At 39.4% G+C, this 23,603-nt stretch overlaps 1 protein-coding gene across 1 annotated transcript in view; it reads right to left on the bottom strand.

Annotated features, from left to right (window-relative positions):
• The window catches only part of clocka (clock circadian regulator a), a 61,432-nt gene that overhangs the window by 10,497 nt on the left and 27,332 nt on the right, over positions 1–23,603 (bottom strand). Inside the window, exons 2-19 of the mRNA XM_053613569.1 lie at positions 21,429–21,493; positions 20,881–21,342; positions 18,321–18,412; positions 11,959–12,018; positions 11,547–11,695; positions 10,656–10,747; positions 10,449–10,538; positions 8,378–8,498; positions 6,393–6,506; positions 5,087–5,205; positions 4,696–4,778; positions 3,938–4,044; positions 3,530–3,677; positions 3,374–3,449; positions 3,106–3,250; positions 2,079–2,179; positions 1,790–1,879; positions 623–781 (exon numbers count right to left, since the gene is read on the bottom strand). Coding sequence (XP_053469544.1) covers positions 623–781; positions 1,790–1,879; positions 2,079–2,179; positions 3,106–3,250; positions 3,374–3,449; positions 3,530–3,677; positions 3,938–4,044; positions 4,696–4,778; positions 5,087–5,205; positions 6,393–6,506; positions 8,378–8,498; positions 10,449–10,538; positions 10,656–10,747; positions 11,547–11,695; positions 11,959–12,018; positions 18,321–18,340 — 1,674 coding nt within the window. The 5' untranslated portion in view covers positions 18,341–18,412; positions 20,881–21,342; positions 21,429–21,493. The remainder of the gene's footprint in view (positions 1–622; positions 782–1,789; positions 1,880–2,078; positions 2,180–3,105; positions 3,251–3,373; positions 3,450–3,529; positions 3,678–3,937; positions 4,045–4,695; positions 4,779–5,086; positions 5,206–6,392; positions 6,507–8,377; positions 8,499–10,448; positions 10,539–10,655; positions 10,748–11,546; positions 11,696–11,958; positions 12,019–18,320; positions 18,413–20,880; positions 21,343–21,428; positions 21,494–23,603) is intronic.

The following is a 23,603-nucleotide window of genomic DNA, read 5'->3' as shown; positions in this document are numbered from 1 at the left end:
TAGCGTGTTAAACTTCTACAACATTTAATCACATCACCCAGAAAAAGGAAAAGATCTATCACTTGTGCACACTTGTGTCCATCAAAGACACAAACACAACCACACACAGAATGACTCCACTACAATGCTGAAAAGACACAAATCAGAAACAGGCTTTATACGTTTCCAACTGCAACGCAGCCTCAGGTAAATTTATTTTCAGCTCCGGGACAAAAAGGAAGAAAACTATTTCCTGAGGATTTGGTTCCTTCAACATTCTTCAGCTATGACTATGGCTTTCATATAATAATGATTTGCAAGACTTCCTGTAAGTAAGCCTACTAAAACTTCCTAGGATGAAATAATAATAAAAATAATAAGTAGTCTTGATTTATAAAGTACTTTTTCCATTTAGAGTATAAAATCTCAAAGTACTTTGCATACAATAGATTAAAAGGTTTAACAAAGTACGTAAGATGATACTCTACATTTAAATACTGACGCAATTATTAACAAATCAACTCTAAAGCTATAAAATAAAGCTATAAAAGATGTAAAGTTTATTTTATGAAGCATTCTACAAAGCATTTTTACATCAGTTCACTTTTACTTGGATGTGTGCACCAGCAGAGGCCCCTCTCACCTGTAAGCCCTGGCCCTGCACCCTTTGCAGCTCATCCTGAATCTGACGCAGCTCCTCCTGCTGCCTCTGGATGTTAGCCTCGATCATACGTGTGCGCTGCTCCAGCTGTTCCTTCAGGTGCTGCATGGCATCCAGCTGTGTGGAGAACTGCAGCAGTGGCTGCAAAAAAAAAGAAAAAAGGGGGGGGAAAAAAAAAAGAAAGAAGAGGGCATCATAGGTCACATTAGACACATCACAGTCTGCTAATGAGGAACCAGGAAGGGAATTATTAAGGAAGTGACTAAGCTGCAGTAGGGCAATGCACACAATATGAATGTGTAATTTGACTATTAGTCATACGGCTGGATAATCTTCAAAAATGATTTGGCTTGACAGTTTATCTACAGAGTATGAGGAAGTGCTCAGGATACACAACATTATGAATTTTCCAGTCAATACAGCCCAATGAGCTAATCCATTAAGGCAAAAAAAAGAAAAGAAAAAAAGAAGATATTTTTATGTTTGAGTAGACTTGATTAAAGGCCTAATTAAGACTCGATAGGCACATCCTGACATGCTCCAACTGCAGGCCTAGAAAGGGACCCACCTCTGAGAACACAGAAACCATTAAATGTGCGATAGTTGATTTAAAAAAAAAAAATCCTTACTTGTACAAGTAACCTGGAAGATATGTGGAACATGATTTTTTTATTTATTTTTTTAAAGCAAACAAACAATGGCTTAAGTTGTGGCCTTTGCAAAGGTGTATTAAATCTCTGATAAAAACCCGTTTGGAGAACTGACTTCCAGTCCAGAATATTTATTTGTGTCTGGACCCACTCTACAGGCCACGTAAGATTCTGAGCTTCGTGAACATGAGCGGGAATCATTCAAACGTCGAACGCACCTACCCGTTAGAGACCTAATCTTTGCGGGGGGGAATGGGGGGATTAACTAATGCACCTTTAAAACAAACTCCTAAATGGATGATGTGAGAGAAAAAACGTCAGTTATTATTCTACAAGTAATTCAAAAAGGATTTTAGCACAATTCACAAAGGATTATTAATGTCATTAATGTTAAAGCACGAACAATCCTAAAATGACTGATGCTGAAAATGCAAAAATACTGAACAACAAGCTTTTGACATGGCATTTTTGACATGCTTGTGTATGTGTGTTGTGTTACCTGTACACTGGGCTGCAGCTGCTGTGGCTGCTGTGGCTGAGACACCAGACTAGCTGCCATGGTCTGGCCCGTGTTCTGAGAGCTCATCGACTGGAGAGACACAGAAATATTTTCAACACAGATAAACAAACACATTCAATACACATTCACAACAAATACATCATGCAAAATGTCTCCGTTCTAAAGGGTTTTCTAAAATTACAATTCCTCCAGTTCTTATGAGATTGATCATTTCTCTTCTTTATGCTCACCTGCATGCATGCTCACACACACCCACAGACACACAAACCTGGCTACTGATGGATGATCGACGCTGAGAAGTCTTCTCAATAGCAGAGGCGGACTGGCGAGGCGGTGTACTGTGCTCTGCCTGTAGCTTTGTCTGGGTAGCTACACACACAAATAAAACTTTCTTTTAGCACAATCTTTACATTACTGCTTTGCAGTCCCAGGCCAGGCTTTTTGTTTTTAGTTCTAATAAACCAGAGTCCTGTGAGCTGGTGTTGGGTCATATTATACTTTTACATGTACTGTACGTGTGCACACAGCTGCTATATGAGCAGCAATGTTCATATACAGTACATGTCTGCCTACATAAGGACCTGTGATCAGCATGTCACCATTTCTACTGGAGAAATATCAGCCAACAATTTTATGCCAACAATTTTCCAAATGTACACTACATTGGCAAAAGTTTGTGGACACCTGACCATCACACACATTTTCTTGTTGAACATCCCATTCCAGATGTATTCCCCCTTTACTGTTATAATAATCTCCACTCCTCTGGGAAGGATTTCCACTAGATTTTGACATACAGGTGTGAAGGTCAGGTGTCCACATACTTTTGGCCATATAGTGTAGTTAACTCATGTTAAAGTAGATTTTATTTCACATTAAATCAACCCAAAATATTCTGCAAGAGCAAGAGATGGAAAGAAGGGAATGCCGGAAGTGTCTTTCCATACGCTAGAGTTCAAAACATGCCAATTCGCTCATCTCTCATTATACTGGGGAGAAACACACTTGTGTTTTGGCGTATTTTTGAGTGATAACACACACAAGTGTACGCCTGTGGTTTTTTTTTGTGGAGCTCCTATGCAAAAGGTGTAATTGTCGGAAGGACTAGGGATATAATATAATCAGCAATAAACGTCAATGGGGAAAAGGATAATAGAATAATATTGGGGACGATGTCATTATACCGCACAGGCCTAACCAGCATATTTTAACACAAATCCAGTTTGGCTCCCCCAGGAGGTTAAATCCAGTGTCCATAGTGAGGGTCATGCAGTGTCAGTTTTGCTATTACGTACAGGTGGGGTCAGATATGGCGGTGTGTGAGGAGGACTTCCGTGAGCTCCGGGAGGAGGCTGAGGGCGTGCGACTTTGATCAAAGCGCTCGAGTGCCTCCTTCAGGCTGGAGGTGTTCAACTGAGACTCCGAGCCCGAGTCCTGCGACTGAGCGACAAATGGAGAGAAAAGTATAAATACACAGATGTGTACGAGAGGAAGAAAAAGAAAAATAATTTTTTAACATTCCATCACACACACACACACACACACACACACACACACACACACCTTGTCTGCAGAGATCTCAGGAGGTGACTCCTCGATGCCCAGCTCTCTGCGCTGCTCAGCCCTAACCTCAGCATAGCTATAGCAAGACCAAACACACACCAGTCACATCCCGACCCGGAACACTGGATATCTGTGTAAGTGTGGAAAAAGCCTCACCTGACCACAGTGTGTGTGCAGACGATGAACTCAGGCCGCGAGTTCCACTGGTGGTATGTGATGTAGTAGTGGGTCTGCAGCCAAATCCACTGTTGGCCTTTGGTCAAGAACCGATAATAGCACGACTTTCCTTTCCCATACTGCATCACTGCACCACACACATCCACATTATCACCCAGGGGAACATTATACTATCCATTAAAGCTGAATAGTAAGGAAAACAAATGATTTAAACTTCTGTATAGTACTACACAACATGATAACACCAAAAAGTGACACTTCCTTTAAAGATGTATTGGTTTAAATACTATAAACCACACGGTTTCGCTCTCTAACGCACTCTCACTCACTCATTCTCTCTCTCACACACACACAAACAGGAGAACAGGTAAGATTGGTCTAACTCACAGTGTTCGTGGCACTTGGCAAGGGTCTCCAAGTCATCTACGTGATAGTAATCATACCCCGACGTGCCCAAAACTTCAAAAGGCAGGTAACCTATGATAGGGGGCGCCCTAAAGATGACAACACAACACATTCATATTTACACACCTTTAAGCAGATAAATAGAAGACAATGTATAAAAAATAAAAAACCTATAAAAAAAAAAAAAAAAAACTTTGGTCATAGTTCTCCAACTTTTAGATCTGCTCCTAGTTCATTTACTTCCTGTGGAGATTACTGGTAAATAATTGGTAAAGACAAAAAGGCTTGGCAAAAAGTTTCATAAATATATTGCACAGAGATTCAATTTTATGTTCAGTGTGACTTTTTTATGGCTTTTTGATGGTGGATCTGTAATGCAGGCTGTTCTTTATGGGAAAACAGATATAAGATTGGAATGGCAAATAACTGATACATTTCAGAGATACAGAGAGACAGACAGAGAGAGATACAGGGAGACAGAGAGAGCGAGAGAGACAGATACAGAGAGTGAGAGACAGATACAGAGAGAGAGAGAGAGACAGATACAGAGAGAGAGACACACACACACAGAGAGGGAGAGAGATACAGAGACTCACACACACAGAGATAGAGAGAGAGAGAGAGACACACACACACACACACACACACACACACACACACACACACAGAGATACAGAGAGACAGAAAGAGAGAGAGAGAGAGATAAAGACAGAGACACAGAGACAGAGAGACAGACACACCTGTGGTCCAGAAAAAGGAATTTCCACTCTAAGCTGTGTCTGGAAGTGAACTCCTCATTGGGCTCCTCCACAGTGCACATTTCCTGGACGGGAAAAGGTTATAAACATATTACTGTATAACAATACTGCATATTTAATGTTGATTACCAAGTGCTACAATATATGTTTAAATTACTAGTTTAAATTACTAGTGTGCAAACGTCTAAAATATCAATCACATCACAAGAAAAAAAAAATCTTTCCTCATGTGCAAACCTGTATCTATACACACACACACACAAACATATATACACACACCATTCTGTATTCTTTAACATTCTTGTCCTAGCATAAATGTAGTAAAAGAGGTGAATGTAAAGTTCAGAGACAAATGAGAAATTTATCAGCCCACCTTGATAAACTGAGGCTTGGCTAACCTCACAGTGGCGATGAAACACACACGGTCTTCAAACGAGGGCCTGAGTGAGCGCTGGATCACACCTTCAAAGCCGTTCCGTGTCGAGTTAGGCACTGCAAGAGGACAAAATAATAAGAAACGGCGAATATATGAAGAATACAAACTGGATATGAAGTCAGGGTGCACTTGTATATACTGAGTCACTAGGTGGCAGCATTAAACAAAAAATGAACTACAGTGACAATGAAATAACAAATAGGAGAAAACCATCAACTGCATTAGTGAACCCATCAGTCAGTATGTTTACATGGACAACAATAATACTATATTAACCCGATTAAGACGATACTCTGATTAAGAAACTGGCATGTAAACAGCGATTATTGATGACCTTAATCCACCTAAAGTCATACTTGAAGTAAACACAAATGGAATTATGACCTGTGGAGTATTCCTGTTTTAGTCACATTATCGAAGTGTATTACAGACATGTACACACCTTAATCACACTATTAACGTCGTGTGGGAGTTTTCACCGCATTTTGCGACAGGACACATACACACACGGCAGTGCTCAACCGTTTGACAACAAACAAGAGAGCACGGCTGTGTCCGAAACTGCTTACTTACCTACTATATAGTAGGCGAAATACATGTATCTTAGCTAATATATAGCAAGTAAGTACGCGTTTTCGGACGCAGCCCACGGCTTCAAGCAGTCATCTATTTGCATGTATAGCATGACAAATAATTAATTGCACTTGAATCTTACGTAAAATTAAAAATGAAACACCTAAAACTGTATACGGTACCATAACGAAGACCAACTGTATGGCAATACGCGAAATCCTGGAGGGAACGTCGGACGGCGTGGCGATGTAATGACGCGTGCCGTTAATCGATCCATGTTCTATAGCATGTAAAACCTGAATATGAAAGGAATACTCTAAAAGCAACTCATGTAAACACCTTAATCACAATATTGTCTTATTCAGAATAAGGTCAATAATTAGATTATTGCTGTCCATGTAAACGTAGTCAATGATGAAAATCTGCTGTACTCGATGCGAAGGCAAGTTTATACCTTGCTACAGCCAATGGTCTGATCAATTATGTGCTGTATTCATATTCACCACTGCAAACTGAGCATGGAATCACATGTGGCTGAGCAGAGCTCTTGATCCTATTTGAAGCAAAGTTTTCACTGCCCTTCGCATGACCAAGCATCCCTGTTGAGCAGTAGGCATAAAAAAGATGCGTGAGAACAATGACTCACACAATACGCAGCTCTCACACTTACCAGTGTTGAGAGACTTGAAGTTGCCGATAAACTTGACATACTCGTAGACGGGAGGCTCTTTGGGGTCAATGGTGCCCCGGAGCATGTGGCAGCAGAACTCTAATTGGTTTTTTGCTATAGAGAAAATGGGGGAGGGACCAAGACAGATTAAAGATTCAAGTTAGTTATCATCATCAACAATTCAGTTGATTCAAATTTTAGATGCATGAGCAAATATACACTGTGCTCCAAGATTATTAGATGCACTGAACTCTTATCTACTCATAACCTACCATAGAGCTGCACCTCTTGCTGTCCTATACCATGTCCATTGAAGACAAACAGTAGAATGGGCCACAGCCAGTAATTACATCATAATAAGGTGCCAAATATGATAAAATGACCAGTGAGTGATCGATGTAGATAATTAATTGCTGAAAAAAGGTATATAATCTGGGAAAATACTTCACATGGTGAAATTTGAAATAGCTATTTGCTACTGTATATACACTGTGGAGATGTCAAAGTATATTATTTACAGACAAGCCAAGACTGTATATACCAAGTAAAAAAAAAAATACAACAACGGTTACTCAAACAAAAATGGTAAAATGGGATAAAACATGAATATACAGTGTCCTCTACTAATATTGGCACCCTTGGTAAATATGAGCAAAGGCGGCTGTGAAAAATAATTCACAAAAATACTCTGCTCTCATGGATATAAAACAATTGCAAACAAAACATGTTTATCAAAAAAAAAGAAAGAAAGAAAAGAAAAAAACAACTTTGTTAAATATAGGTGTGCAACAATTATTGGCACACCCTTTTAGTCAGTACTTTGTGCTACCTCCCTTTGCCAAGATAACCACTATGAGTCTTCAGCACAGTGAAATTCTTTTCTTCGCATACCCCAGCATGTCAGGAAGCTGGGGTCAGAGTGCAGGGTCAGCCATGATACAGCACCCCTGGAGCAGAGAGGGTTAAGGGCCTTGCTCAAGGGCCCAACAGTGGCAGCTTGGCAGTGCTGGGGCTTGAACCCTCCACCTTCCGATCAATAACTCAGAGCCTTAACCGCTAAGCCACCACTGCCCTAGATTGTAGTTTTGGAGACTTTCTGACCCCAAGACACAACTATCTTCTGCAATTCTCCAGCTGGGATCCTTGGAGATTTTTTTGGCCACTCGAATCATCCTCTTTACAGTGCGTTGAGACAATATAGACACGCGTCCAATTCCAGGTTGATTCATAACATTTCCAGTTGACTGGAACTTCTTAATTATTGCCCTGATGGTGGAAATGGGCCTTTTCAATGCTTGTGCTATTTTCTTATAGCCACTTCCCATTTTGTGAAGCTCAATAACCTTTTGCCGCACATCACAGCTATATTCCTTGCTCTTACCCATTGTTATGAATGACTAAGGGAATTTGGCCTATGTGTTACCTCATATTTATACCACTGTGAAACATGAAGTCATGGTTGAACAATTTCCTGTTCCGAATCCTAATCTATTTTCATAGATAAGATGGTGAAGCTGTTGTTTTGATGGATACAGGTTAATCTTTGTCTAATCTGTCCATAAGACTCTTGAAATTGACAGGCTTTTATATACTTTCAACGAACCGCTGTTGCACTCTTTGCCTTTAAGATAGTCTATCTTTCTCTTAATGGTAGTTTTTGAAGCTTCTACTTCCTGTAGAATACCAGATTTTTGTTTTTACTACTGCGTTGTTCAACAACATGTTCTGTTTCATTAGGCATGATTCAGTTCATTGCACATACCTAAACTTTTCCTTCATTCACTGCAATATTTCAGACTGTTTTACAGGAACGGAACTCTTTTTTTCGGAACTCTCTTAGACCTTTTGTGATAGCTTCCAAAGTGTTAATCAAGTAATCAATTTTTCAGCTTTGCTCCCTTTATAAATGAAAGCACTGTGTATAAAGGAGTAGTAACGTTGAGTGCTCAGAGAAAACTGTGTGCGTATACACTCCAGTGTCTTACTCTTTAAGTAGTCTGGTGTGAGGCTCTCTCCTTCGAGGATGTGTGTCGAGAGGGCTTTGTACACTTCAGAGTGTTCGCCCAGTGGAAGAAAATTCAACAGGTTCTGGTCCACCAGGTCAGACTAAAACACACAATCAGATGTTACTTTCTCTCTTTTTCTCTCTCACATAATATCTTGCCTGTCTCACATAACATACAAGCTATTTATATAATTTTTTTTAATCCACGCAACAGTACATGACTCGACTCTGTTTTTTTTTTAAATATATATGCTGTTGCTATTTACGTGAAACATAATCTCTACAGAGATCCTTAAAAATAATACACTTTCTACAGTTTGTGAACACTGTTCTGACTGAGAAGCCTGCAGATTTATTTATTTATTGCTCTTTTAACGCCACGTCAGCATCAACAGCTATTTTCATGGCAAGATCAAGGTAGGCAAAACAGGACATTCCACAAATTCTTACAGTATTACAACAATAAAATCCTTACAACATTTCAACCATGTCAACAGCAGCAGCTATAACGAGGTCCTTCACTTTAATATTCAGTACGAACTGTAGGATTTTTCCTGGCGAGACATTTTGGAAGACTTTGTCGTTGTTTAGTATTGTTAAGAGCCAGACAGTGCATTAATATGTGCTTAACAGTCATTCTCGTTTCAAGCAGCCTGTAGATGAAGTGTAGACCAATATGGGGAAACCCTTTTGACATTTTCTATTATATAGGCCAATAGTTATATAGGCCAACAACTACAGTTCTGTATTATTATTTTTTGTTTCAGAACTGAAATAAATTTCTCTTTTGCCAGAATCTCAACCAGAAGTCTGTATGCAGGAGCGTAAGGGTCATTTTGACAGCCAGTATCTGATTACAAACTGAACTGACTAGGCTTTCACTGTGTGAAATCACACACAGCCAGCAATACTAGCACAGCCAAGCTGCCACTGCTGGGCCCTTGAGCAGGGCCCTTAACCCTCAACTGCTCAAAAATGTATAGGCGAGATGAATGTAAGCCGCTCTGGATAAGAGTGTCTGCCAAATGCTATAAATGTAAATGTAAATTTGAGGCTGGTTCATACTCGACATGACCATACGTGTACAAGCAGCAGCTAAGTGAGCGGCATAGTTCACACACTCGCATGCATATCTTATGTACATCTGGAAGATTAAAAGCAGCATCTATTACACAGCACATCAGGAACAAAGCATCCCTGTCCATCTGGATTCCAAAGATAAACTAATGTTTAGCGATTTCACGCTGAACATTAAACACACTCGCAAGCTCTGTTGCGCTTTAAAACCTTCTGCCGTCGTCGTTATTGTCGTCATGAGCCTCATCTCAAATCAAGAATCCTAACCCTATATTCAGTTTATGTTTGAAGGCTACATAAGAGGTTTTTAAAATGGAAACACGAACTGTGATCAAAAATCCCGGTTAGTGTTAGTACTCAAAAACAGTCTAGAATTGTACAAATGTATGCAATTAAAGACAAGACGCCAGTTTGTTTATTTGGCTGCGGTATCACATGATGCTATACTGACCCCACTATTTACCACATGGACGCGCATGTCAGATAAAATTCTGAAAGACGCTCCAAATGACTGCGGGATACCTGTGGCAGCCATCTTGCGTAGTTAAACATATAATTGAGACTTTATGCAGACCTGACATGATCTTAGCAGGAAGATAGCCTATGCCAAATTATAAGTAAATAAAAACATTTGTGTCATTGTGGTGAAATTTATTTATGGTTTAATTACAGTTGAATGTGTCAAAGTATATTACTGGAAGAAATACAAAAGTTTTTGGCCCTATTTTTTGTTCTTTATCGGCTCTTTGACACAACTCAGCTATAGCGTCTAATGGTTTTTCCCAGAACTGCCACGCAAATCTGCTGTTTGTTCACTGTCTCTGTCGCGTGTCATGTTTTTTAGTACACCGTGCCCAGCTTCAACTGTCCTCGCCTCCATTACTCACTGGCAACGATATATGTTTAGGGGACAGTGCTCTGTTGATGAGCTGTCATGTCCAACATAAATTCTAGGTCACACAGATAATACTTACTGGTAAATGCTCTAGTAAAGAGGTGACACTTTCAGACACATAGATTATGTTGCCGTCTGTCATGATGGCTAGAAAGAAGCCATCTAGGGCCTGAGAAGAAACAGCAAAGTACATAATAATAATGATAATTTATACAGCACATTTCTTACAATAAGAACCTGTTCAGGTAGGCAGGACGATTTGAACCGTGTAAGTGTGTCCTCTCACCTCTAACATCAGCTGTGTAAACTCCTCATTGCTGAGGAATGGGGGCTTCCAGTCCTGACGAATCTCACTGGACTCCGACTGTGCAGCAATTTCTAAACAAGAGAAAGAACTATTGCTTACCTTATAGCATGTATAGACTACCCATTAACACTGTACTACACAGTTATCATTCTCTTAAATAACTCCAACATGGACAAACGCATATGATAAAGGCTGCCGGGAGTGTAGATAGCACCACAGAGGCTCTCATACCTTCAGTCAACAGTGACATTGTTTATTGTATTAAAAAAAAATTTTAAATCCTGTTCCCGTTTATAATTATAGCACAAATCATGAAATCATTATATTTATTCATCGGCACCATTGCATCTTTTTATTCTTGAACTTCATTTATATTTTAATCATACACAAACTGGTTCTGATCTGTAAAATAGAGATTTTAGATATTTTGTTTTATATAAACATCACTTTTCTTTGTTTCATTAAAAAAAACTGCAATTAATTTTACATTTATAAAAAATAAAAAAAAAAGAACCTACTTCCTACATAATGGCATAAACTGCATAATTTTAAACCTATTTAATTAAGGTAGCCAACACTATCCATAACAACTTTATTAAATAGTAAGGGATGGTCATCTTCACAGTCGTCACATCATTAAAAATTTTATAAAAGTTATAAGGATCGGGTCTGGGACCCAGGACCCTACTTTAGAGACAGCTGAATGGCTACTTTACTGACATTGAAATAACACATAAAAGTCTGGCTTGGCTCAAGCACTAAAACATGAGTAATGTGGTAAAGCTAGATGATGATAGGCTACTGTGCATGCATACTAAGCAAGTGGAACTTTTAAAATTGAGTGATTGGGTAACACTGAGTGAAGGAGACCTTTGTGCTTGCGCAGGAAGTCGATGCTTTTCTGCAGAATGGTGGATTTGTCCATCTTGCGGGTGTTGCCTGGCAGCATGGTGCCCAGCTCCTTGATGAGCACATTGAACTGGTCTCGCCTCTTCTTTTCCGACTTGTTCCTGGAAACTCTGTACGAGTGGGCGCATACCAAGCATGCTCATGAAATTGGACTCCACCACATGCACACAATCTGTGATTCGTTGCAGCAACATTGAACTAAAACAAAGCTGGTATTTTACCAGAAAGTTTCTCCCCTCCTTGTCTAAAAGCCATACTAATCATGCTGAAAACAAAACAAAAAAAGCAAGCTTGCAGCTTTAACATCTTCTCAACTCATCCTTGAAAGAATCTGGTCACTGTGATCTTCAACGATCATGCACTTCAAACTCACCGTTTTGCTTTGTCCTTTTCATCTTCCTCCATCAGACCGTCAAAGATACTGCTGTCATCCCTGAAAACAAACAAACAAAAAAAACATTACAAAAATGACATCCTGATGGCATGGCATCTACGATCAGTTAATAATTCTTCTTGCTTGCACATGCATGATGACGTCAGTACTTTTTCCTAATCTTCCATCAAAACGCAATGATTTTTCTCCATTTCGTGATCGATTCTTCAATATCATCCACAATATGTAGAACAAAAAAAGGTTAGTTTTAAATTCAGGTTGTCCTGCTTCCTTTCCACAACACAAACCCACCTAGCCAATAAAAGACCTCCTCAACTTGAAACATGCATTTATTATCGAAACCTTTATTTTAACAATACCTTAGCTTGTGTTAGCTTTGAAAGAGAGCAAAACACACAAGCCTGTTCTAGGCATACTGTAACAGTATCAGTTAAAATAATTTCAGCAGCTATGGTAATGGTTTTAGGTCGGCAGTGGGAGTCGAACACAGAGCAAAACTGCACTTCAAGTCAAGCCACAGAGGAGTGCAGTGAATTTCTGCCTATATTTAGCAGCAGTTGGTATGTTCTCTGACTCAGCTGGTAATAGGGCAGGAAAAAAAACAGAAAAGAAAAAAAAGAGCATCTCTGGCAGTGGTGGCTCGTCCATAGGGGCAGTCCCAACAGATATACCTTTTAAAATTTATTACATTTATTCATAAATTCCTAATTTTGAACTCCACACATTTTAAATTCTGTTGAAATTCTAATGACTTCTTTTCCATCCGTTTGCTTGTTGTGCAATTGTATGGAAGCGTGCATGAGCATCCCATTTATAGCTCCATTGACTTATTTTTGCATCTAGTGGTAAAAGTGGGAACTGCAACAAGAGCTAATAGAGGCCCATTGGGACGAGAAATATGCTGCCCCATGCTTGGGAGAAGAGCAGTGGACAGTACAGACAATGAGGTTGCCAGGTTAGTTTAGTCTAAAAATACTCTATGACCAGCAAGATCTTGTTTTATACCAAATAATGAAATAAAAATCTAATACCCTTCTTCAAACAAAGTGGAACTTCTAAATGTGTCCGTTTTCCACTGGCCAAATTTGTCAGGTTAGTTTCATGTCTTTTCAATGGATTTTGAGATGTAGTTGGGGTAAAACCAGGCAACCCTAGTTAATGGTATTTAATGGCAACAGGAAACACACCTGGCTGAATCGAACACAGTTAAACCGTGGTACATCTAAAATCTTTCAAAACAAGCTGCCTAATCTGTATACTGGATGACCGTATGTTTTCGACTCTCAACTGTCTATTATAGGGTTACTCTAAAAATTCACAAGATAGAAGCTTACAGCTTAAATCAAGTATGTCATTATTAATGTTCTACTGCCCCACCAAGATGGACTCTGGACACACGAGGAAAGTGTAAGCTCAGAGTGCACAAAGATCATCACTCAAAGGTTTGTGACTAGACATTCGTGAAGGATTTTTCTTTTCTGAATATAAAATGTGTGCCACACCTAACACGTGGACATTCTGCAAGATCTTTCTAATGTCAAGGCCGTTGTTTTATCCTAGTGTGACTTCAAAAAACACGAAAACAAGATTTCTTCCAGCAGGACCAATTTCTCTGAACGATACAGGCTAATCTCTGTCCTGCACCATTTTAATCCTGAACAGCTCTGGAAAAGATGAGTAGTAAGCTGAGCATGAGTCAGCGTGTATGTAGATGCAGGCCTCACTGAGCGTACGAGTTCACATGCTGCACTTTTATAGAAACAAGGTAGAGACTGTCCAAGTGTTTTTGCGTCAAAGCATTCACCCCCTCTTAAACGAGTGGGCAGGAAAACGCCAATGTGGATTTGCCATACAGATCTTAATGGAGAAAAGTTCTCAATTACTGACTGATATACCATCAGAGCTTTGGGTCTTAACACACAGTATTTTTTCTCTTACAACCCCTTCAAGTCCCATCTACTTACTCAGTAGTTCACCTTAAAGCGCACCTATTATGGTTTTGAAATGTGCTTAATTTTGTTTTAGAGGTCTCGTAAAATAGATTTACATTCATAAAGGTCAAAAAACACTTTAATGTGCTCATAATTTAAACTGCAGCATTACCTTTTTTGAGCCGTTCAATGATCCATTCTAAAGGATTCGCTCTAAGCTCCTCCTTTCAGACAGAATACTCAGCTCTGATTAGTCAGATGTCCCAGTCTGTTGTGATTGGTCTACCGTTTCAAAAAGGAAACGCTCACTACCATAACTACTTTCAGCTCAGTCGGTCAGCGAGCAGCCAATGAAGACCAGAGGCGGGGCTTTTTGTTACAAACCTACGCAAGTTAATACAGGAAGTAAAGTCTGGAATTACTAACGACTTGTTTCAGCTGTTCAGAATCGCTTCCTTCTTTTAGGAGTCAATAACTCCGTTTGTCCTGCGCTTAGATTTTTTATAACTTTGCAGACGTTTTATATTCACACACAGCTCTATAACACACTACATGAAAGGAAATATTTGAAAAACCATAATTGGTGCACTTAATAGGTGCACTCTAACTACACTGAAACTAAGCCAGAAACATATGCCGTCAGAAAAGTGGGGAGTGTTAATCGGCGACGCATCCAAGGAGACTAGAAACAAAATTTTTGAATGCTGAAGCTGGTTTTCCCCGCAAAATCACACCCTAACCAGAGAGCGAAACGGAAATATGAAATCCGTTTGTGTGAACTGGCATTACTAGTCTTTGTTCATGAAGTTAAACATTCATCAGTCTGAAATGCTAGACGACTTGCAGTATGATCAGCATGAGAAACCGGATAAACGGGGTGGGGGGGGAGGATAAGACCTTACTATATGCAAAAAAAACCCAAAAAACCGCTCAATTAGTGGATGCAAATCATTACTGCACATTAGATGCCATATGCCTGATCTCAAATGTGTCTATAAACGAGTGCCAACATTAGCAGGGTTTACAGCAGATCTCTAATTAGATGGTCGTATTTAGAAGTGTATTGTGTGTGCATTCACAGTAACAAGCTTTACTGACAAGACTTTCCACTGCGTCAACATGATCGACAAAAATTAAACTTCGGTTTAAAGATGTTACTGTTCCAGGAAGTAAATGCGCTCCTATGTTTATGAAGCTGGTTTAAATCCTCACTTAAGTGAAACTTTCATTTACTGTTTCTTTAATTAAAATTTAAAAGGAGTAACTAACCACCCATAAGGGAAGACCTAAAATATGCTCAAACTGAACATTCTTTCAACACTCATTACTGTTTACCTTTATTCTTTTAAACCTGTACACGATTTACGTAATGATTTATAATCCCACTATCTGCCGTCATCCACAAGAGGATGGGTTCCCTCTTGCATCTGATTCCACAGGTCGTCCCAGAGACACTTTCCTCATCACAATCCTATGGCTTGCTCATTAGGGAACTCGACCTACTTCTAACATCTGCATTTCTGTACAGCTGCTTTATGACAATATTGACTGTTAGAAGCACCATACAAATAAAACTGAACCAAGTCTGCATGCCTGTCGTCCAAGCAGCAGAACACTCGAGCTAGAAAAAACAGAAGGCTTTCACCACTAGTGAGGATATTTCAATAGCAGTGCTGAAGTTAACAAATAAATAAATAAAATAAATAAATAAATTGTTGGTTGCATGAATGATGAACGTGGCATGCCATTTTAACCGACTGTGTAAACATTTACAAAAGATCAACCATAAAGTGACTCGAGTCAGCTGGACAAACAATTGACAATCACACCTGCACTGCTTTGCTCGTGTTGCCAATTCACATGATTTGAGCATGGGTTTGTGTTTTTTCATATCCTTTAATTAATGCCAACAATATAAATCCACTGAGCTTGATTAAATATTCTCAATTTTACTCTTAAGCCCTGACCACAGGCAGCATGAACTAGCCCAACTAGCATGAGCATGTGTTTTTGACCGAGGCTCCAAATCTCTTCTATAAGTCACTCCGGATCAGGGCGACTGCTAAACGCCATAAACATAATAAAAATGATCTACTTAAACTTGACTGTATATTCCATATGAAAAAGTACAGTAATCTGTGCAAATTATATATAACTTGAAGTTGATCAAGTCGTGGTTTATGTTAGTCAGTTTTCTTACGTGTAAATGTACAAACACACACACACACAGGAGCACGAAGGGTTTTTTTTTTTTACCAAATTTCTTGTGTAAATGCATTTGCAAATGATTTACAAATAAATTCTTTCATATCCAGCTTGATAAATGAGGCCCATTGTTTCTGTGATCAAATACAAAGTTACACAAACATGCTATTACCTATAAAGTGGCAAGAAATTATATTTCCTTCTTATTTTTTTCTTAATAAGTCTACGTCAGGATCTGGTCACATGTCTGGTTCATGGTTGATCACACTTGAGGCAGTGCGTGTTGTTTACATAACACATTTTACAGTTTCTTATTAGAAGTACTAACTAACTAACTAAACAAACAACTCAACAGGCAGTCGATAATAAATGCATTACAGACTATAGTCATTATTAGCAACTCCTACTACTCACCTCTTCATCCAACGAAGGCTAAGCATGGCTATTCATTAACCCTGATGATGTTTGTATCGATGTGAAAGTGAGTGAGGACTAGAGAGACAATAGCAGCACGCCCTCGACCTCCCGATACGACAGGCTTGCAAAGCATGATAATACAGTGCAACGACTTTGAGGAGTCACGGAGTCTGAGCTACCAACTCTAGCGGGTGGATATGAAATGACCATCAGAACGGACTGTCATGTGATTATATAAGTACCTTGGTTACCAAATACCATTACTGACATCAAGCAGTAACACCACTCAGGGGTAATCATGAAATAACAAATATCATTTGTACTAATGGCCAATTTCTTGCCATTATGATAAGAGCTAACTGGTCATGTTTAAACTTTTTTTAAATAATTTCTACTAGTCAACTAGTAGCTGCTGAAAACAACCTGCATGCATCTTGTGTATCTAGACAGCATATACAGGGATTAATGTTAATGAATGGAATATTTGTTGTTCATACGATTTGCATTTAGGTGCCAAATAGTGTAGCATAACAGTAAAGGTCATAGAGAGGAAACAATAAGATAAATAAGCACTTTCCTGGTCAACTTTACATCTGTCGATAGGTACTTAGCGCTATCAGGAAAGATAAGCAGGAAGAAGAGAGCTTTTTCCTCGCAATGTAGTGCTGCGTCAGAAACCATGGCCTTGCTGTTATACTGAAGATCCGCACGGCTGTAATTCAGCTGTGTGAGTGCAATGTGTTTTATACAACAGTTCTATGCACAAGAAATTAATCTCAGGTAACTGACATTTCAGACACGATATGGCAAAATATTTTGTTTATTTTTTGCTCAGTCGACGAAAACAGTTCCCAAAGAAGCCACAGCTGGATCAAGCGTTGCATGTTGCCATGCCAACGCACAAACTGACTCGACCTCATAATAAATGCAGTTACGATTTCAATGTCACTAATTATTCCTGGAAATATTCCTGGAATTTTATGCAGCGAACACAGACAGGGTACAAACAGTGAAATATCTGCACTCTTGGGACACCCTTCACCCAATCAAATTAGTGGACTGGAACTAACTGTTGATCATAGTGCACTATTTTTAAAGACTGCTTTTTTTGTTGTAGTGGAGAACAACAAGTGATCTCTTAATCCCATAATCCACCCCAACGTGTGACTATTCATCAATAAAAGTTGCCAAGCCCTTTAGCGAACATGTGAGGGTATCTCATGGCCTGGGGCCAGAAAATCTGAGGCTGAGACCACTACCTTCTCCTGCTTTCCCTTTTTATGAGAAAAGTTACGAGAAACCCCTTTTATACAAAAAGGGGGGGGGGGGGGGGTTAGTTCTCTTTTTTTAACCTCACACCCCTTTAAGCTAATGTCTTGTATGTTCTACAATAAAAACCTGCAGAAAAGTGATCAACCCTGGAATTTACACACACACACACACACACACACACACACACACACACACACACACACACACACACACACACACAGCAGGCTTGACCAGGCAGAGAGTCCCTGCCTGCAGAGCCTGCCTACAACAGTTTCCATGGTAACTGAGCGAAAGCCCACATTAAAGAGAAGGACAGCTGTTAGGAGTCACAGACATGAAGGAGGTTACTGTGCCATTTCTGCTCACATGTAAAGTTTTCTGGGAACAAAGTGAGGTTATGCAAGGTGTAGTGAAGAACAATGACCAGAGGACAAGTTCTAATGTGAATGCACTGTTTTTCATAGCCCTCTCTCTTTCGCCGTATGGAAACTGACTGTCGAGAACTGAAGGACTCACCGGTCTATGCTGGAGGTCATTTTGAAATGTGATCAGGGCTGCAGCGGGACACAGAGGAGCTTTAAGCGTGAGGTAGACATTTGTACATGGGCCTGGACAAGAGAAACACACAGAAAAGCCAGAAGTGAAATTGCGTGACAGTTTATCTGATAGCAACGCATGATATAAGGAAAATGACTTTATGGTCCGTTCAGACCTCATATAAACATCTATCTCGGGTGAACTGATAACACAGTGTGTGCAGAGTGCTGGTGTGAAGAATAAGGTCAAATGTGTTTTGGAGACTCTTTGTGGTCCAATCACCTAAACCACTTGAAGAGATCACATTTTGTAATGCGAATGGTAATATACTCACCGAACACTTTATTAGGAACACTTGTACGGTTACTAGTTCATGTAATTTTCTAAATCAGCCAATCGTGTGGCAGCAACGCAACACATAAAACCCTGCAGATACAGGCCAGCAGCTTCGGGTATTGTTCACATCAACCATCAGAATGGGGATAAAATGTGATTTCAGTGAATTTGACCATGGTATGATTGTTGGTGCCAGACGGGCTGGTTTAAGCATTTCTATAAACGGCTGATCTCCTGGGATCATCACACAGTTTACTCAGAATGGTGCAATAAAGAGAAAAACATCCAGCGTGCAGCAGGTCCGCAGAAAGAAATGTCTTGTTGATGAGAGCATTCATTGGAGAATGGCCAGACTGGTTCGAACTGATAGAAAGACTACAGTAATTCAGATAACCCCTCTGTACAATTGTGGCGTGCAGAAAAGCATCTCAGAATGCAGGACACGTTGAGGCAGATGGGCTACAACAGCAGAAGACCACGTCAGGTTTCAGTTCTGTCTGCCAAGAACAGAAAACTGAAGCTGCAGCGGGCAGACACTCACCAAATCTGCACAGTTGAATGCTGGGAAAATGTAGCCTTGTCTGATGAATATCGATTTCTGCTGAGACACACAGATGGTAGGGTCAGAATTTGGCACCAACAGCATGAATCTATGAACTCAACCTGCCTTGAGTCAACAGTCCAGGCTGGTGGAGGTGGTGTGATGGTGTAGGGAATGTTTTCTTGGCACACTTTGGGCCCGTTAATACCAATCATCGCTTGAATGCCGTAGACTATTTGAGTATTGTTGCTGACCATGTGCATCCCTTCATGGCCACAGTTTACCATCTTCTAACGGCTACTTCCAACATGATAATGCACCGTGTCACAAAGCAAAAGTCGTCTCAAACTGGTTTCAACAACATGACAATGAGTTCAGTGTTCTTCAGTGGCCTTCCCAGTCACCGGATCTGAATCCAGTAGACAGCTTTGGGATGTGGAAGAACGGGAGATTCACAGCATGAAAGTGCAGCTGAAAAATCTGCAGGAACTGCGTGAGGTAAACATTTCAACACGACCAGAATCTCTCAGGAATTTTTCCAACATCTTCTGGAATCCATACCATGAAGAACTGAGGCTGTTTTAAGAGCAAAGGGAGGCTCTATTACAGTATTAGTATAGCGTTCCTAATAAAGTGCTTCATGAGTGTATGTCATGGTGCTTTCTAGATTACCCAATTACTAAACAATTACTGATAAATCAATCATCCAATAACAACTTAAGGAAAATATCTAATAAAGAAAATTACACAAACAATACTGCATCTGCTACAAAGAGACATTCAGATATTAATGAGCTTATGTGTGTTTAAGTGACGTTAACAAGTAGAGTTTGTATGAAGCACAAAAGATGAAAAATGTGTCACTGTCTTTAAGCGGGGGGGGGGGGGGGCATAAGAAGATACAGCTGTCATTTTATCTTTAACTTTGTTGTTTGAGATGAATTTTTGTTTATCCACAGTAATCTGCGATCTTCAACCCATCTTCATGCAACAAGTTGGGATAAATCCCATAATGGCTTCGTATATTATATATTTAGGCTCCCTATATACAGTATACACATGCAAGAAACAGTATAGCATAATTGTGTTTTCAAAGTAATACATGTCTCTGCATAAAATAAATAAATAAAAAGTCACAATGTGTGTCCTCTGGACGCATTAATGTAGAAGCACAAATCAGCATTAATACATTTGGGATTTAGCTGCAGAAAAAAAAAGAACGGGGAGCTTAAGCATAAATAAAGACTTTTTAAATAAATAAATAAATAAATAAATAAATAAATAAATAAATAAATGCTTTCAGAAAAAGAGCAAGCCAGAGTACCTTGCTAGTTAGCTAGTATTGGCTAACTACCCAGCCAAGCTTGCTATCTAGATTAGACTTATTATTATTATCATAATCATCATCATTTTATTAGAAATAAAGATTAAATTGATTAGTATAACTCTGAGGATGAGGTTGTTTGCCTCACTGTAACTTCAGATTTCTTCTGGAAAGGTTAATTATTTTTAACTAAGTAATCTACTATGACCAAAAATTAAAAAAACAACATGACGAAAGCAACATAATGTACAAATTTAGTCAGGTAATGAATCTAAAAGTACAAATTGAGAAAACATTGAGAAAAGTACAAAGTGTAAATGCAAATTGTTACTACCCACCTCACCAATGACTGTAAAAGAACCGTCTGGTCAGCTACGTTATTCAAGAAGTACAATCTCAATTGCTCACTGGAGAAGCGTTCGAGGGGCATGAAAATGGGTGTTGAAAATGGCCGTCTCAGCTGTCCACTTGTAATCAGATCACCAGGTCACCTGCGAGAGGTGTTGATACGGGGTCTGAACGTGGCCTCGGTTTCATTCTGAAGCCAAACCAACCTCCAGTCCGGTGTGCAAAGTGAGAATGAGGAGCTTGTCTCAGGATGAAGTCCACCACAATAAACTTGGGCTGTGTGCAAGCGTGGCTTTGAGTCAGTTTTTCACGTGTAGTAAGGGGAGCTTAGAGAAATCCGAGAGAGGCTGTGGTTTCAAATGATCAAAAGTGTGCTGTGGGTCCCTGTGGCATGTGAATGCTTTCCAAGGTGGGTGATCACACATGTACCGCATGTCAGCAGCAAACTCCTCCTAAGAGACAATAAATAACCAACAAGTCACCTTTCTGCTTCAAAAATGTCAAACGTGTGAGGGAGGAGAGTAACAAACACACTTACTTATGTCATGACTTCCTTCAGAAATGATTCCTTTTTGCTTAGGTCCTCAGATTAGTGGTGACACCCTGAAATAAATCATTATATATATTTTTTTTAAAAACATCATTTTAAATAAGAATAGCACAAGAACATTCATGCAGTTATACCATACATGCACTAGTTGTTAGAGAGAACCCTCTTACAAACCGATACACTTCTAGCACTTACTCATTAACCTAGTAACCTTCCTGCAAGATCGCACTCTTCTCACGCCTAATATCCTGATATATAGCCAAATAAAAGTTTAGATAAAATTTTAAAATGTCATAATATAATAAAAAAGGTCTTTTTTTTTTCCCCCAAACTTCTGCTCATGCTAAGCCACAGGGCAAATGAACACCCTCGGAGGAAAGCACTATCTACCCTCTTCAGTCAGTCACCTAATATTTGTGCATTTTGTGGTAATAGCAAAACACAAGTTCAACCACTACCAGCAAAAAGGACATTCTCTCAGAACACAATAATGAACTTAGTGGCATGTTAAAATGACTCAGGCCTGCATGTTACTTAATGGCATGCTAAACAAATTAGTGGGCAAATATCTCCAGTCATCAGTCTACATTTTCTATTTTTTAACACAATGCATTCAATTGTTTTAAAAAAAAACTCATAATAAAATATTTTAATGTCATCACTGATGCTGCCAGGAAGTTTATAGTAATTCATAATTACTCTTTACTGTGGTGAACAGAAAAGCATCTCAGAATGCACAAAACGTTGAGGTGGATGGCTATAATAGCAGAGGACCACATCAGGTTCCACTCCTGTCAGCCAAGAACAAGAATCTGAGGCCATCATAGGCACAGGCTCGCCCAAACTGGAAAAAGAGCAGGTGATTTTTTTTTTTTTTCTTTCTAATCTTCCACTGTCCAGATTGGGAGAGTCTGTGCCTGTTCCTGTTCTCGGCTGACAGGAGTGGAACCTGATGTAGCCCATACATCTTAAGGTTCAATGTTTTGTGCATGCTGAGATGCTTTTCTGTTCATCACGGTTGTAAAGAGTGATAAGAGTTACTATATCCTTCCTGGTAGCTCGAACAAATCACATTTTCCGCTGAACCTCTCTTAACAAGGCGTTTACACCCACAGAACTGTCGCTCAATATGTTTTTTTTTGTTTTTCGCATCATTCTGTGTAAACTCTAGAGACTGTTGTGTGCGAAATTCCCAGGAGATCAGCAGTTTCTGGAATACTCAAACCAGCCCATCTGGCTCAAACATCCACGCCACAGTTAAAGCGAACATTAACTGAAGCTCTTGACCCATATCTGCATGATTGGCTGATTAGATAGCTGTAAGAAGGTGCAGGTGTTCCTAATGAAGTGGACAGTGAGTATTATCATATAAATATGAATTTCTTGTTCCAATTGATATGTGGCAACATTTCCAAAGCACTTTCAGCTTCCTCACAGTACACAGTACCGCTTTCTGCAGCACATTTCAATGACGAGGTCTTCGATTTGATTTTGGAGAATCAAAAAGGCTCATGAAGTCCTTGTCTTGTTATTCAAACACTACCTAGAGGTAACACTCGTTTGCATAAAAAAAAATTTCAGCTTTGCTTTACTGAACCTTTGCCATGGTGCAAAAATTCAGCAAAAACCCTCTTCCAACAAATCATAAACCTAAGATTTATGATGAATAAATTACTCGCCAATAAAGACGTACAGTATACAGATATAGCACAGCAGATACCCAACTGGGATAGGTGTTTAGTTTTTATTCTGTTAATTATGCTATAGTTTAAATCTTCTTAATCTAATCCTAGTCCCTTTGTAATCCCTCAATCAGGCCTGAAAAAACACAAGTCCATCCGTGAAGAAGCCGAAGAAGCGTCATTACGTAGAGATGTGTGGTGCTTAACCATTTAATTAACTTCATAAGGAGGTATTTTTCGCCACGATAATGTTAATTTCTGCTAGGATCATTAATAGATCCGACATTAAAAGCTGTACCCTTCATGAAGCGACACAGAAGAGACAGCTGAACAAGAGAAACTTGTCATTTTTAAAAATAATAATAATAATTAAATAAATAACTCGGGTAAGAAAAAGGGCACTTGGTCTCTTGTCATTCAATGACTGTTCAGAAGCAGCACTTTAAACACTGGCAATTATATTACTCCATTTATAGGAAAG

The sequence above is a fragment of the Ictalurus furcatus genome, chromosome 25, assembly GCF_023375685.1.
Source record: "Ictalurus furcatus strain D&B chromosome 25, Billie_1.0, whole genome shotgun sequence".
Classification (NCBI taxonomy): domain Eukaryota; kingdom Metazoa; phylum Chordata; class Actinopteri; order Siluriformes; family Ictaluridae; genus Ictalurus; species Ictalurus furcatus.
The sequence above is the reverse complement of the archived record's forward strand: the minus strand, read 5'-3'. Positions and strand labels throughout refer to the sequence as shown.